At 35.0% G+C, this 14,782-nt stretch overlaps 1 protein-coding gene across 3 annotated transcripts; it reads right to left on the bottom strand.

Annotated features, from left to right (window-relative positions):
* Nucleotides 1–3,850: 3,850 nt before the first annotated feature.
* Nucleotides 3,851–13,020, bottom strand: LOC119253819 (CBY1-interacting BAR domain-containing protein 1-like). Of its 3 annotated transcripts, none has more exons than XM_054699141.1 (3): nt 12,854–13,020; nt 8,764–8,868; nt 3,851–4,170 (listed from the first exon to the last, which is right to left on the bottom strand). In XM_054699141.1, the coding sequence occupies exons 1-3, from the start codon at nt 12,863–12,865 to the stop codon at nt 4,009–4,011; spliced, it is 279 nt and encodes a 92-aa protein (XP_054555116.1). In that variant the 5' UTR covers nt 12,866–13,020; the 3' UTR covers nt 3,851–4,008. The 3 variants fall into 3 exon arrangements, 1 of the variants encoding a protein (XP_054555116.1); XR_008553352.1 differs by lacking the exon at nt 12,854–13,020 and adding an exon at nt 12,077–12,097 and having other exon boundaries at nt 4,027–4,170; XR_008553351.1 differs by lacking the exon at nt 12,854–13,020 and adding an exon at nt 11,856–11,934 and having other exon boundaries at nt 4,027–4,170.
* Nucleotides 13,021–14,782: the final 1,762 nt, after the last annotated feature.

The raw sequence follows: 14,782 nt of genomic DNA, 5'->3' as shown, positions 1-14,782 counted from the left end.
TTTATTAAAAAAGAAAACAAAACTTTGTGGCTCCTGACTACCCAGAATCCAAATGCCTTTTTTATTTTTTATTTTTTTTAAGATTTTTTATTTATTTATAGAAGCACTGGGTACAGTCAGAAGCATGGGAGGATGAGAGAATTCACCAGAGCCAGAGCGGGGAACAGAACAGACAGACTGACGAAACACTGCTGAGGGGAGCAGCGGGCGCGGCTGGAGATGTATGTCGCGCCATGTGGGGCCGTCGCTGGCAGCCCGGGATTGAACTGGCGCTGCAGAGGTTGCGGGCAGCTTTGCAGCCCAGCGCTCAACCGCTGCACCACCAGGGGAGGCCCTCCAAATGCCTTTAGTAAATCCAAGGCTTGAGATCACCCAAATTTGGGCATCCCTGGTGGCGCAAGGGGTTAAGATGCAACCTATGAAGCTATCTGCAGCCACTGCAGCACGAGTTAGATCCCTGGCCAGGGAGCTACCCACTCACCTCTCCTGACTCGCCTGCTGCTCTCCTCAGCAGTGTATATCAGTCCATCTGCCTGTTCTGTTCCCCACTCTGTCTCTAGTGAATCCCTTCACCCCCCCCCACACCTCTGGCCGGTACCCCAGTTCTTGTATGCATAAATAAATAAATCCTTAAAAAAAGATCGCCCAAATTTACCCACCACTTTTTACTTAGAATATTAATTGTGGCCTGTATACCTATATGCAAACCTTACTACACGTGGTTACTCAGCGTGGAACCACAGCAAATTTATTCATCTTTTAAGAATCAAGTCAAATGCCACCCTTGTTCTGCTTTCCCCTTTTCTTCAGTCAATAGTTCCTACTGTTAATACCCTCAGTTCAGCTTTCATCTCTCTGGTTTGTAACCACACCTTTCCATAACTAGTTGTAAGTTCTTTTAGAGCTAAGAGCCCTGTTTTATCTTTGAACTCGTAGCTTAAGACAATAAGCTGTTCTAAATTCACTTTTGCCGAATGAGTAATATTACCCAAGCAAGGGAATGTCTTTACACGTTTCTTTAAGTCTTTTTTTTTTTTTTTTTTAAAGATTTATTTATTGGGCCTCCCTGGTGGCTCAAGGGTTAAGCACCGCACTATGAAGCAGTCCACAGCCTCTGCAATATGAGTTCAATCCCCGGCTGGCCAGGGAGCAACCCACATGGTACAGCAGACCTCTCCTGTCTCGCCCGCTGCTCCCCTAAGCAGTGTATTTCAGTCAGTCTGCCTGTTCTGTTCCCCACTCTGTCTCTGGTGAGTCCTCTCACCCCCTGCATCTCTGGTCTGTACCCTAGCTCTTGTATGCATAAATAAATCAATCTTAAAAAAAAGATTTATTTATGCATACAAGAACTGGGATGTAGGCCAGAGATGCAGGGGGTGAGAGGATTCATCAGAGACAGTGGGGAGCAGAACAGGCAGATCTACTGAAATACACTGTTGAGGGGAGCAAGGGGTGAGACAGGAGAGGTCTGCTGCACCATGTGGGTTAGCTCCCTGGCTGGCTAGGGATAGAACTTGTGCTGCAGTGACTTCTGATAGCTTGATAGCCCTGTGTCTTTAACCCCTGTGCCACCAGGGAGGCCCATTTTTTAAGTCTTAAGGAATTGCAGAACAGAAAAGGAATCTGGATGAAACAATGCAAAGAATGCTACTTGTAATGAGGACAATTCAAATGTTACATTAAGAGGTTACTGAAGACCCAGTTACTTTTTCATGTGCACCACTGACATCCTGATAAGATATAAAAACTGGATGACTTATTAACTGATATTTGGAAGGGGTATTTTTGTTAGAACATTAATTTTTAAACTTTTTCTAGCAAAGATAAGATTAAAAGAGGGAAATGGAAGACAATATATAAACTTTAGGAGTCTAAACTGGTTAAAAATTACAATAGAAGAACAGCTTTAGAGAAATATTAATATGTGAGCAATAGTGTATGTTCCAATATGGTCCAAGATCTGTAGGAATGAGTCTCAGTCCTGAATAAGCTCTGAAGGAATTGAATAGAGATATTTAAAGCTGAAAATGATAAGCTTTTTATGTGAAGAACATAAAATGGTTTGCAATATACCTAGAGACCTAATTGCAAAAAGTTACCTAAATTACTTTCAACAGTTCTCATAGATTGCCGAGGAGACTATCAAGTTATTTATTTCTCTGTCCTTTCTGCATATTTTCTCTACTTGTTCCTAAGAAACCTTGTATTTAAAGGACCCTTTCTCTTGGTACCTGTTTGATATAATCTTACTCCCTTGGTTCCACAACTCTTCCCAAACGCCTCCCCTTTTCTCTTTACAATTTCTGTCTGGTCTAATAATAATAGCTCATTACCTATAGTTCATTGACATTTCTACCTCAGGATCTTTGTATATCTGTCTGTGTCCTCTGCCTGAAAATTGTTGCCAGGCATCCTCTTGCTGATCTCTCAAGCTTCTAATTAAGAAATCATTGGTTCTCCACCCTATTTAGAATCCTATATCACATATCCACAACACACCTTATTTTTTCTTTATGGGGCTGGCTGCATTATAAAACTAGAACAATTAAATGTCTAAACATCCTGGTAGATTTTTAAAGTTTCTGCTTTTACAACTTCGGCCATTTCTAACTTAATAATGCTAAATTCTCAGTATTTAGAATGGTACCAGGCATATAATAGGTGCAAAACAGTTGTTGAATGAACATGTTATAAGTACTAAAAAATCTTTTATAGATAAGGAAACTGAAGAGTGAAGAAGTTAACTTGCTAAATGTTGCCTCATGAGAGTGTGGGGAAGTGAATACTCAACAAATGTATCACACAGCCCTGAGACCTTTAGTTTTTCGTGAAATCTTGCCTCTTAGAAACTACTTAGCTAGCTGATTAGGATTTGGTCGTAACAGTTGTGCTCTCCCCAAGAATATTAAAAAAAAAAGTGTGACAAAAAGATGTTGATGGCCTCTGGAATAAAAGGAAAACTTTGGGGACCAAAGGGCTTGAAGAAACTTTAGTATCAGTTTATTAGAAAACAGATGGCATGTCAAGGATATTAGACAATGGAGACTATTACACCTGTAAAGGGAGCTCCAGTCTTAGGGGTAAAATGCGGAATCAATTTTGAACCTGCTACTCAATGCAGTGTTGTTTCTTACAGGAAACATCATCAAGAGCCATACTTCTGGTAGTAGAGTGTTGAGAGGATGAAAATACAGCATCTATACCAGACTTTTGGGTTTGGGTCCCAGCTGTGTTACTAGCTCTGAGAACTTCTGGGAAGTTTCTTAATCTCGAGGTATCTCTGTTTTTCATCCGTAGAAATGAAGCATAGGTATTTTTATCAAGTTGATGGGAGGACAGTAGCTGACCCAAAGTAATCACTATTAAAATCATTTCTTGTTATTTTACAAATGGCAGATTAAAGATCATGTTTTTCAAAAAGTAAGACATGAAAAGGAATAAAAATTAAGAAATTTTAGAATTTTGAAAGAATGAACATGTAGGAAGCCATCCATTGGCAAACAGCATAACTGATGTAGCTGTGAAATCAGATTTTGGGATATGTACCCTTCTTCACTTTAGTTAAGCTATAATCTGGTTTTACTGAAATAAATTTCCTGGAACCAGCTGAATAGCTAAAGAGAAAGCTGAAGGCTTTCATTTTATGAATAGGTAAGTTTGTAAGAAAAATAATTGGGGAATTTTCAAACTTGTCAAATAGCAGGCACTTTTAAATTCTATCTCTTAAAATAGAGAATTCTGCTTACATCATGAGAGTATATAGCCTTTTTCAGTAAAAAAGATGACATTATTTCTAGTTAGTTAAATGAAATTAAAAAAGTTAAATAGCTTTATTTAGATTCTATTTTCCTAGCTATTAATAAATTAACTCTTGGAACTTTACCATGGTTAATGTGAAAAAGTTGAACAGAAAATCACAAAATTCCAATGTTTGGGAGTGCACATAGTTACATAGAAACCATTTCATTGCTCTAATTTAAGGTATTTTACCCACATAAACTAATGTTCTCAGAAACATTTCCATATTAACAGAACTATGCTTATACATAGGCCTACCTCTAAATCTTCTTCTTCATCAATCTTCTGTATATTTTGGAAGGCAGCAGTATAGACCTCCAAAGCTTTGCCATGAAATAACATTTCAATGGTGATAAATTCTGAAAATATAGTCTGAAAAAGAAAGATCTAAATTTAAATAATCATAATTTGCCTTGTGAAGTGAGTAATTATAACTTACTGTAATTTTGGCATTTTATGAAATACAGAAGTACCTATTTTTCTAAAGGGCAAATAAAGTACAAATGATAGCTGCTAGAATAAAAAGTTACAAAGAAATTTTGCAGCATGTCACCATTCACTTTCCTTCCCCCTTTTATAATCAATTCTATTTATACCTTGTAATTGACATTTTTGATAAAAACAAGTTTGACTAAAATGTATGCCATTACGTTACCACTTGCCTGTATTAGAGCAATTCAGTTCTGAAACTGTTATTTTAGTAACTAAAACAGATATTTAAAAGAATGCTTTTTGAATCCCATTAGCTTTTTTCTGAGTATATGTTACTTGTATTCTCTAACCACAAAGGAATTACAGGGTAATAATGGTATTTCTACAGCTGATAATGGCACTTTTGCATAGAACTTTCTAGTTTATATAACTTGTCAGAGTTACTGCTAGAATGTTGACAGTTGGATCTGGATTCCTCAAAGGTTATAGCTCTTACTGAACTATGCTGTGCTTGCTGGAATCAACATTTCTCTCACAAATAAACTGTGCAGGTAGACACTAACTATGATGAAAACTTGACAAGAAGATCATGAGTAAAGAGAATGAAGATGTTTAAATGGGGGTGAGATAGTTTATAGATAGGGAAAGGATGCAAATCATACAAGTTTCCATTAAAATTGGATCTGTTTTTTTTTTTTCACCTTCTTGTCCCTTATCAAAATAAAAAAACAGAGTTATCAATGTAGAAAGAAGTGGGCAGAATAAGAACTGGGTAGTAAAAACCCAAGCATCGTTCTTAAAGGGGCAAGATGGAAAGTATGGGTTAGGTAATAAGGCAATAGTCACAGACCCTCTTCCCTTCATCCCTGTTCTGCTATAGTAACCACCCACACAGGAATGACCTGTACTGTGGTAGATAGCAGACTGATATTCATCAGGGTCCTATGATTGTTTTTCTCCCCCCATTTCCGTTCTTAAGGATTAGAAAAACATTTGAGAGTATTAAAACAGGGTTCCACCCAATGGAAACATCTGTAGTTGAAGATATCCCTTTTGTTAGGCACTTGTATCAGTCTGTACAGAGTGAGCTCTGGTATAAAAGACTTAAAACTATGACTAATAATGACCCTTCATATAGGTCACAGAGGGCTTTGGCATATTGGACTAGCAACTGACTAGCAGTAAACAGCATTATGCAGATCTAGACTAGCCAAAACAATCTTAAAAGGGAACAAAGAAGAGAACTCACACACCTTGATTTTAAAACTTATTACAAAGCAGATGCTAATCAGAACAGTGTGGTATCAGGATAAGGACAGACATGTAGAGCAATGAAAGAGAATGAGAGTCCAGAAACCATGTCACTGGTTTTCAACAGGGGTATCAAGACAATTAAATGGGGAAAGAATAGTTTCTTATACAGATGGTCCTGAAAGAACTGGATTATGATGTAACAGAATGAGGTTTAACCTTTAGCTCACACCATATGCAAAAATTAACTGGATCAGAGACTTGTATGTAACAATGAAAACTATAAAACAGGATAAAACAGGGATAAGCCTTTAATGATAATGGATTTGGTAATAGATATGACACTAAAATCATGCACAGCAAAAGAAACTATAAACTGGACCATCAAAATTAAATACTTTTAGCCTCAAGGGACACACCAAGAAAGTGAAAAGATTACCCACAGAATGGGAGAAAATAACTGCAAATCATATCTGGTAAGGTACTTGTACTAGAATATTTAAAGAATCTTACAACTGAATAATAAAGACAACCCAGTTACAATATTGGCAAAATGTCTAAATAGAAATTTCCTTAAATATATACAAATATCCAGTAAGCATCAGCAGGGAAAGGCAAATGAAAACTACAATGAGATATGACTTTACATCTACTAGGGAGGCTAGAATGAAAAAGTCTGATGAACAGTGAGGGCTGGTGAGAATGCAGAGAAACTGGGACCCTTATATACTTTTGGTGGGAATATTCAACCACTTTGGAAAACAGTCTCACAGTTTGTCAAGTGAGTAAAGATAGTTACTATATGACCTAGCAATTCAGCTAGGTATATACCTAAGAGAAATGCAAATTTATGTCCATACTAAAACTTATGTTATAAAATGTTATAAATGTTATAAATCATAAAAGTCAAAAGGTACAAATGACCCACGTATTAATCAACTGATGAATGGATAAAATGTAATATCCATGTAATTAATGGAATGTTATTGAGCCATGAAAAGAATGAAATACTGATACATGATATAATATGGATGAACTTTGGAAGCATTATGCCAAATGAAAGCTAGTTACAAAAATCATTATTTTATGATTCCATTCATATGAAATGTCCAGGATAGTCAAAACCATAGAGATTTGAAATTAATGTTGGTTGCTTTGGGCTAGGGATATGAGGATGCAGGGAGGCAAAGCTAAAGTATACTAGGTCTCACTTTGAGATAATGAAAATGTTCTAAAATTGAGTGGTGATGATTACATATAGCTGAACAAGCTAAAAACCATTGAGATGTACATTTTAAATTGGAATTTTATAGGATATGGGTTATATTCTCAATTTTTAAAAAAGGAGGTTTCTTTTTTTTTTTTTTTGGTGACCATGCGAGCCTTCCCTTTTCCAGAGACAAATACAGTAGACAAAGAGAAAAGCTTGGAAACTCTCTTCTCTGTGTACTCTCCATGGCAGTCCTCTTTCCATGTCCTTTTATTTTGGGGAATTAAAGGCAGTAGGAACTGTAGTTGGAAATCTGTACTCACTCTTTTTGTCCAGTTTAGTTTTATTAATTATTGGTGTTCAGGAAATTAACAACATATATAGAAGGTTCAGCATACAGGTGAACACTGTAGTGAGTAGGCACAAAGTACCTTGTATAAAAAAATCTGGAGGCACGAGAAATTGTGGTGGAGTGAGGATTCCTATCACTAAAACCCTTCACTGGAAATGAAAGGGCTCACACCTCATGTCTCCATATTCATTTTTTAGGTTAAAGCTAATTATTTAAATAAACTTCCTTCTATTCTCCCTCAATTTTAGAGGGGATTTCAGCAACTGCCTATACTCTGCCACCTCGGTGAAGGTATTAGTCCTAGGAAGCTTCCCTAAGTAGCAGTCTACCATTACACAGCAGAGTGTAGAATGAATTAAGAGGCTTTTAAAAAAAAAAAAAATGCATACAAGAACTGGGGTGTAGGCCAGAGGTGCAGGGTTTGTGTGTGAGAGGATTCACCAGAGAGAGTGGGGAGCAGAACAGGGAAATCTACTGAGATACATTGCTGAGGAAAGCAGGGGCTAGACAGGAGAGGTCTGCTGGGTTAGCTCCCTGGCCAGGACGAACTTATGCTGCAGTAGCTGGTGAAAGCTTGATAGCACTGTGACCTTAACCCCTGTGCCACGATGGAGGGCCTAACCCCCCTCCCATAAGAGGCTTTTAAATACTTTTTGATCTTCAGGATCACACCAGAAACCTCTGAGCCTGGTTTATCAGAAAAATCAAAGGTTTGAAATCCTTTTAAACTATGATAGGAAATTAAAAAAAAAAAGTACAAATGAATGGATTTTTGTTTTATGGATTGTGGAAAAAAATGATGTAAGTGGCAAATGCTGCTTATTTTATTGATAATATAACTTCTGAAAGCAGGATTTTTTTGGTCAATAGTTGTAAAATCACAAAAATGCTTTTTTTTTAAAGCTTACTCCAGGAAAATTTGCAGTGAGCCAAAGGCATCTTTAGATGAGTTGTTTTAAATGTTTTAAGATGGTCATAAGCAATTTTTAAAATCTTTCCAAGATGCCTATGAAAAAGTCACTGAAGACCTTGTGAGGTCCATGAGCCTGAGGTTTCAGATTTAGTAAAGTGTTACAAAAAAATAAAGGTGACACTTAGTGTGATACCACATCACAGTGGATGCAAGTTATATGTTGGCTACCATTATCCTATTTATTGATGATATACAACTATTAGAAAGCTTTATGCTATAAAGTTAATGATAGTATATTATAATGGAAAGCACAGCATTTTAAAATACAGTATTGTTTTATAGCTCAGCTTTGGGCTGTGACATTCTGGGTTAAGTTACTTTATATTTCTGCATAATTTTTATATAAAATATGGTAACATTACTTCATTCTTATGAAATTGCTATATAGTTTAAAAGATAATTTATGTCAAGGGACTGGAATAATGCAGAATACATAAAAATAATAATTGTTAGTTCCCTTTGATTAAGTATTATTAGTGTTAAAAGTAGGCTATCTGGCCTTTGTTTGGGAATGTAGCCCAAACATCATTGATTCCATAAGAAAAATAATATCATTGATTCCATAAGAAATATATACATCATTGATTCCATAAGAAAATAATGTTTTCTATATTTTCACTTGTATTTTTCACATGGGCTATTTATGGGCTAAAAAAATCATCATAGTATTTTAAATTTTTTATAGTTAAATAAAGCAAAAATATAAAGTTAGGAAACATGTTTTGAATCGAAGAGTTACTTTATTACCTTTATATCCTTTATTTTCTGCTTTTCAAAATTGTCAATAGTTTCCTCCAGATGTCGAGTTGTTCGGGTAGCATCCATTGTAGCTCTTTGTAATTCGGTTTCTGCCTACAAAAGTGTTCCCCAACCAAAGATACAGAAAAATCAAGTTGGAATTTATTCAGCTGAGTCATCTGTAAATGCTATCATAGCACTACTGGCTTTTTGGCATAAGTGTAAATTGTTCAGTGTATTTTGCTGCATAAAATAAAAATGTTCTACATTATAAACACATGCAGCAAAAGAATTTTAAATCTATTAAGTGACATGGTCATGATCTCAAGCAAAAGAACTCTTTCCTTTCATAAAATAATTTTTTTCAATATCACCCTTGGACAATTTACTACAGAACAATATTCTATATTTCTGCTTTCACCTGTCACTATCTGTCCCATTTGTCATACTATTCTTTTTATTCACTCTTCTTACCCTTTCTCACCCCAAAAGAAAAGACTTGTAACATAAGTATTTTCATAAATATTTTTAATTTTCTAGTTCTCCCAGTGTATTAAATGTTTCTAACACTGTAATATCCTCATCAGATAGCTAGAATAAATTACAAATATTTATTTTAATATGGGATTTCTATTTGAATGTTCTTATAAGCTAATAATTACTATAATATATATATTATAGCTTATAATTACTTATAAGTTATATTATTAGCTTGTAATATAAGTAATTATATAATAGTAACAATGTTACTGTTTAATTAATACCTATTACAAAATATGTATCTCAGAAACTAATAAATTAGATGGCAAGTCTAATGCTTTGCTTAACACATGCTAATGACAAGTATTGATGCTATCTAGGTCAATGTTATATGATCTGTTTGGTGGCCACTAGGCACATGTGGCTACTGAAATTTAAATCAATTAAAATTACATGAAAATTTTAAAAACTTGTTACTCATTTATTCTAGTTACAGTTCAAGAGTTCAAAAACCATATATAGTGGCCACAGTAAGATATAGAACAATTCCAATCTAATCATGTATTTCTGTTAAAAAAAGCATCTCTTCTTTAGAACAATAGTTACTCCAAAATATTTAATTTTTTTGTTAAGCAGTTAGCATAGAGATTAAAAAAGACATATTCCAATTTTCTGGTTAAATTCTTTCTAATAAAGTTTTGTTTACTTTGCTAGTAGTGTATCACATATTATCATTTAAGAGTTAATTCATAGAAAAAAGCTTATACTTGTCATCAAAGTTTTGCAACATATAATATTCTGACATTTGGTTTCTTTCCCAAGAAAATGTTTAAAATGAAATAAGTAAAAGGGTTTACTACAAGGGTCCATCTCTTGACACACCACTTTATTACCCACCTGTGACTGAAATTTTTCATAAAGGAAAAAATACATTTCAAAGAACAATTTTTAAAAATAAATTTAAATCATATACCCTTACAAAATTCTATGTTCTGCAATTAGATCATTACAACTTTGTATTAATTGTACAGTCTTAAAATTAGGTTAATTCAAATACACAATTTCAACATACTAAGCATTAAAAAATATATTCATACCTCAAAGATTTCAAAGTGTGTGTTTGTGTGTGTATACATTTGTCATGTAGGGTATAAAATTTTTAAAAACCATATAAACTTGACTTTTAGTCATAATCAGTAATCAAAAACAATTTATTATTGGGCTTGGGATTTTTAACAATATAAACTTACCATGGGAAAATCAAAATGAAAGTGATTTCCTTTGAAAATCAATATGAAAAAATTTCTAAGTTACTTGATGCATGTCAAACTTTTACTAATGAGAATACTCAAGCAGAGTAATTTCCCAATACTGTTTATTACATGGACTGATGTAATTCTTTCAGCTACTTTTGGCTTACATATTTCCCCTCCATTTGAGAATTCTGTTAAAATTTTTACAGGTTGTTAAGAGTTGGCTAAACTAGAAAAGTGTGGAAGCAGAACTCGTGGCTGAGATATCCGTATCTTAATATTTCACCATCTAGCAACTTCTTAAAGTCAACATTTCTTAGTCTCAAATTCTTTTACTTCAGCATTGCAACTTGCCTACACACAGCTATTTTTAGCAAAGAGGATATAGATTTCTATTATTGAAAATTCTTCAAAAATCCTATAATGTACCAATTTGAGTAGGAAACACTTTTGATTAAAATATACTATATGACTCTAAGGATGTAAATATATTTAATGGAATAAGTTATGAGTGAACAATGGTTTTAAATAGGATGAGTTAGGTTAGTGTTTTTCAAATTTTGTTACAGGGGTTTTGGGGCTGGGCAGGCAGTCTGGGAACAATTTACCCCATCCTCTTCTATCAGAGCTACTTCATTTTATTTTACACATTGACTTTAATGTGCTTCTTTTTAATAGATGAATTCTAAGGGTTTATCTAGGTAAACATTATATGATGCTATGATTGCATATTTTTATATTTGTATTGAATACATTATATGTGTATTTACACTGTCTTTTATTTTCTTGTCTCAGATTGTCAAAATCAACTGGAGTCACAGATCTTTCCCAATGAATGACTCAAACAATTCACTGATAGTAATAATCTATTCAGTTGTTATTTATTTCCCCCCATATGAATACACAGACATGATTCTAGGTATAAGACTACCTCCTCCACAGTAGTTTTATAGTAGAGCATCTAAGACAGCCAGATTCTTTGCCTTACAAGCAGATTTATTTCTGTATTGACTGTCCATCCCAATACCCTTTATTCAGTCTTGCCAATTGCTCAAGATTCTACATTTAGATTTTAGGTTTCATCCTTCAGGTACTCTCCTCCAAACAAAACGACAACATACTAACCTCTGGCTTAATTCTTAAATCTGTGACACTCCCTGGCCACACCTTATTCTCTAGTTGTCAGTTATGAATTTTCTAGTATTCCTTGGTGTGTCTGATTTGCTTATAGAGTATGTCCATACTCTGTAATCTCCAGTTTGCAGATGTTAAGTCTCAACTGCATTCTAGATGTTCCTATCCCAGCCTTCAATGGGCAGCCCCAGCCCTTTGGCTGCCCACTTTTATTACAAGGTTGGGCTTATGTACCTTTGGTACAAAGGAAGGAGGACCAGGCAATTGTCATAGAACCAATTCGCTACCCTCAGGAATGGAGGTGTTCTGGAATCTCTAACGCCCCCAAGAATCACTCCTCAAATGGTTTCTGGCTGAGCTGGGCAGTAAAAACCTTAAGGAAGCAGGAAGGAGACATAGAAGAAAGAATAGGAAAAAGGCAGTGGGAAAAATTAGTACTTTCTATACAATTGTACCTCTCCCAGTGCTGGCAAGTAGGTATTATTTTCTATTCCATTTTGTCATAAACAAAGCACATTCTAAGTTAAGAAATAGTCATTCTTAACAGAAGAACCTTGTAATAGTAGATACTCCTTAATCTAGATTTGTTTCTAGCTGTGGAATCTCAATTATACACCTTCCTTTCTCAAAAGTAGGGCAGAGAGAGTACTGATATATTAAGATTAAAGATAGATCTTTATACATTCATCTTATAATTAGTCATGTGGGAAAAAGCTCCAAATTTTGAATTTGGATGCTCTATAAAGCATCTACATTTATAAGTGCTTTATTTTTTGAACATCTATTATGAAAAACAAGAAAGGGGATTGAATTAAGTGGTATATTTTCTTTAAAATGAGCTTTTTATTTATTTATGCATACAAAAACTGGGGTGTAGGTCAGAGATGCAGGGGGGGGAGAGGATTCACCAGAAACAGAGTGGGAGCAGAACGGCAGATCCACTGAAATACACTGCTGAGGGGAGCAGTGGGTAAGACAGGAGAGATCTGCTGAGCCATGTGGGTCAGCTCCCTGGCTGGATGTCGAACAGAACTCATGCCTCAGTGACTGGGGATAGCTTGATAGCACTGAAACTTTAACCCCTGCACTACCAGGGAGGTTCTAAAATGAGCTAATTTCTGTAGTGAGAATTTCTAAATGCATGTATTTCAGTTAATCTTTATATTCCAATCTCTGCCCATTTAAGAGTAGAAATGTAAAATTTCAGTATGTATTTACTTGTGTATGCATACCTTACAAAACATTTTTTTAAAGACCCAAATTCAAAGGATACAATAACATGCCGATCAGATGGATTGCGCTGGCGTGTTCTTTCTAATTGAGTTAACTGCTTAGCTTCTCGATTCCTTGCTGTTAATGTTGCTTTGAGGTCATCCTGCAAATAAGCATTTTTTGGTTAATAAAAATCTTTGATATAAGAAATGAAATCCACACATTGTGTTTTAAAAATAGGATAATCCTCTTTGTTTTATGCAGGTACCATCCCCATAGTAATCATTACTGTTACATAACCAGTGTGTGTGTCTTTGTGGGTGAGAGTGTATACATGTGTGTTATCCTCTCAAAATAGTAACACAGACAAGATTTCAGTGCAAACTTATAACTATATAGACTATTATATGTATTTATGTAACATTTGGATGGTTATGGCCATTACATGTGTATATGTGTTTGTTAAAATGCAAGGAACATTTAAAAGGGGAGAATTTTACTGCATATAAAAAATACCTCAGTAACTTAAAAAATACAAAGTTTGCTACACTCATTTTTAGCCTGCATGTTATTGTCAACTTTAAAATAGAAATGCAAACATTCGTTTAGAAAAATAATTTGTCTATATATTACTCATGACTGCAAACACAAATATTTTAGAGCTTTCACAATAATGCTTCATGTTGCTACATAGTACATTTAGTAAGTTCATTTAAAATATTCCATTAAAGGATTAAAGAACTAGACATAAGACCTGAAACCATAAAATACATAGAAGGAAATACAGGCGAAACACTACGTGATACGCACATCAAAGACATCTTTACAGACACATCACCCAAAGCAGTGATAGTGAAGGCAAAGATAAACAGCTGGGACTACATCAAATTAAAGAGCTTCTGCACAGCAAAAGAGACAATAACAAAAAACAAAGAGAAACCCCACAACGGGAGAACATTTTTGCACACAACACTAATGATAAAGGACTGATCACAAAAATCTGCAAAGAGCTGATGAGACTCAACAACAACAAAGAAAACAGTCCAGTCAAAAAATGGGCAGAAGAGCTAAAAAGAAACTTCTCGGAAGAGGAAATGCAAATGGCCAACAGGCATATGAAAAAATGTTCAAATTCACTTGTAATCAGGGAAATGCAAATCAAAACTACCATGAGATACCATCTTACACTAGTGAGAATGGCACATATTAAAAAACTAGCAACAACAAATGTTGGCGAGGTGTGGAGAAAAAGGAACTCTCCTGCACTGTTGGTGGAGTGCAAATTGGTCCAACCACTATGGAGAGCTGTGTGGAGATTTCTGGACCTACTAAACATAGAGCTTCCATATGATCCAGCAATTCCACTCCTAGGTATTTACCCAAGGACACAGAAACATCAATTCCAAAGAGCACCTGCACCCCTATGTTTATAGCAGCACTGTTTACAATAGCTAAGCTTTGGAAACAACCCAAATGCCCAAAAATAGATGACTGGATCAAGAAGATGTGGTACATATATACCATGGAATATTACTCAGCATTCAAAAAAGATAAACACATGCAATTTGCAGCAACATGGATGGCGCTGGAAGGGATCATGCTCAGTGAAATAAGCCAGAAAGAAAAAGAAAAATACCGGATGGTCTCACTCATAGCAGGAATCTAGAAAACTTAAATAAGGGACCAGGGAAATGAATAACTATAAGAAAGTGAAAATCAAAATCAAAAGCAACTATGAACCAGAGACACTCTATGGGGGTTGGGGGGCGGGGAGGGGAGGATTTGGGGTCAAAATAAGGGGGGTTGCAATTGTATGGGAATATAAAAATAAAATTTATTAAAAAAAATTCATTAAATTCTAAGAAATGATGCTCCAGAGTGTGCAGAAAGAATGATTCAACACTATTTTGTGTGTATTTTATTAAAAAATATTTACTGGAGGGCCTCCC

This window comes from Talpa occidentalis, unplaced genomic scaffold, assembly GCF_014898055.3.
Source record: "Talpa occidentalis isolate TD23 unplaced genomic scaffold, MPIMG_talOcc4v2.1 talOcc4.2019, whole genome shotgun sequence".
In the NCBI taxonomy this organism is placed as follows: domain Eukaryota; kingdom Metazoa; phylum Chordata; class Mammalia; order Eulipotyphla; family Talpidae; genus Talpa; species Talpa occidentalis.
The sequence above is the reverse complement of the archived record's forward strand: the minus strand, read 5'-3'. Positions and strand labels throughout refer to the sequence as shown.

Bases quoted from the DNA above. Each gene is read 5' to 3' on its own strand.
- LOC119253819 (XM_054699141.1), bottom strand. The intron at 4,171-8,763 runs GTAATAAAGTAA...TTTCTTTTTCAG, and splicing joins AGAAAATAAAGGATATAAAG to ACTATATTTTCAGAATTTAT.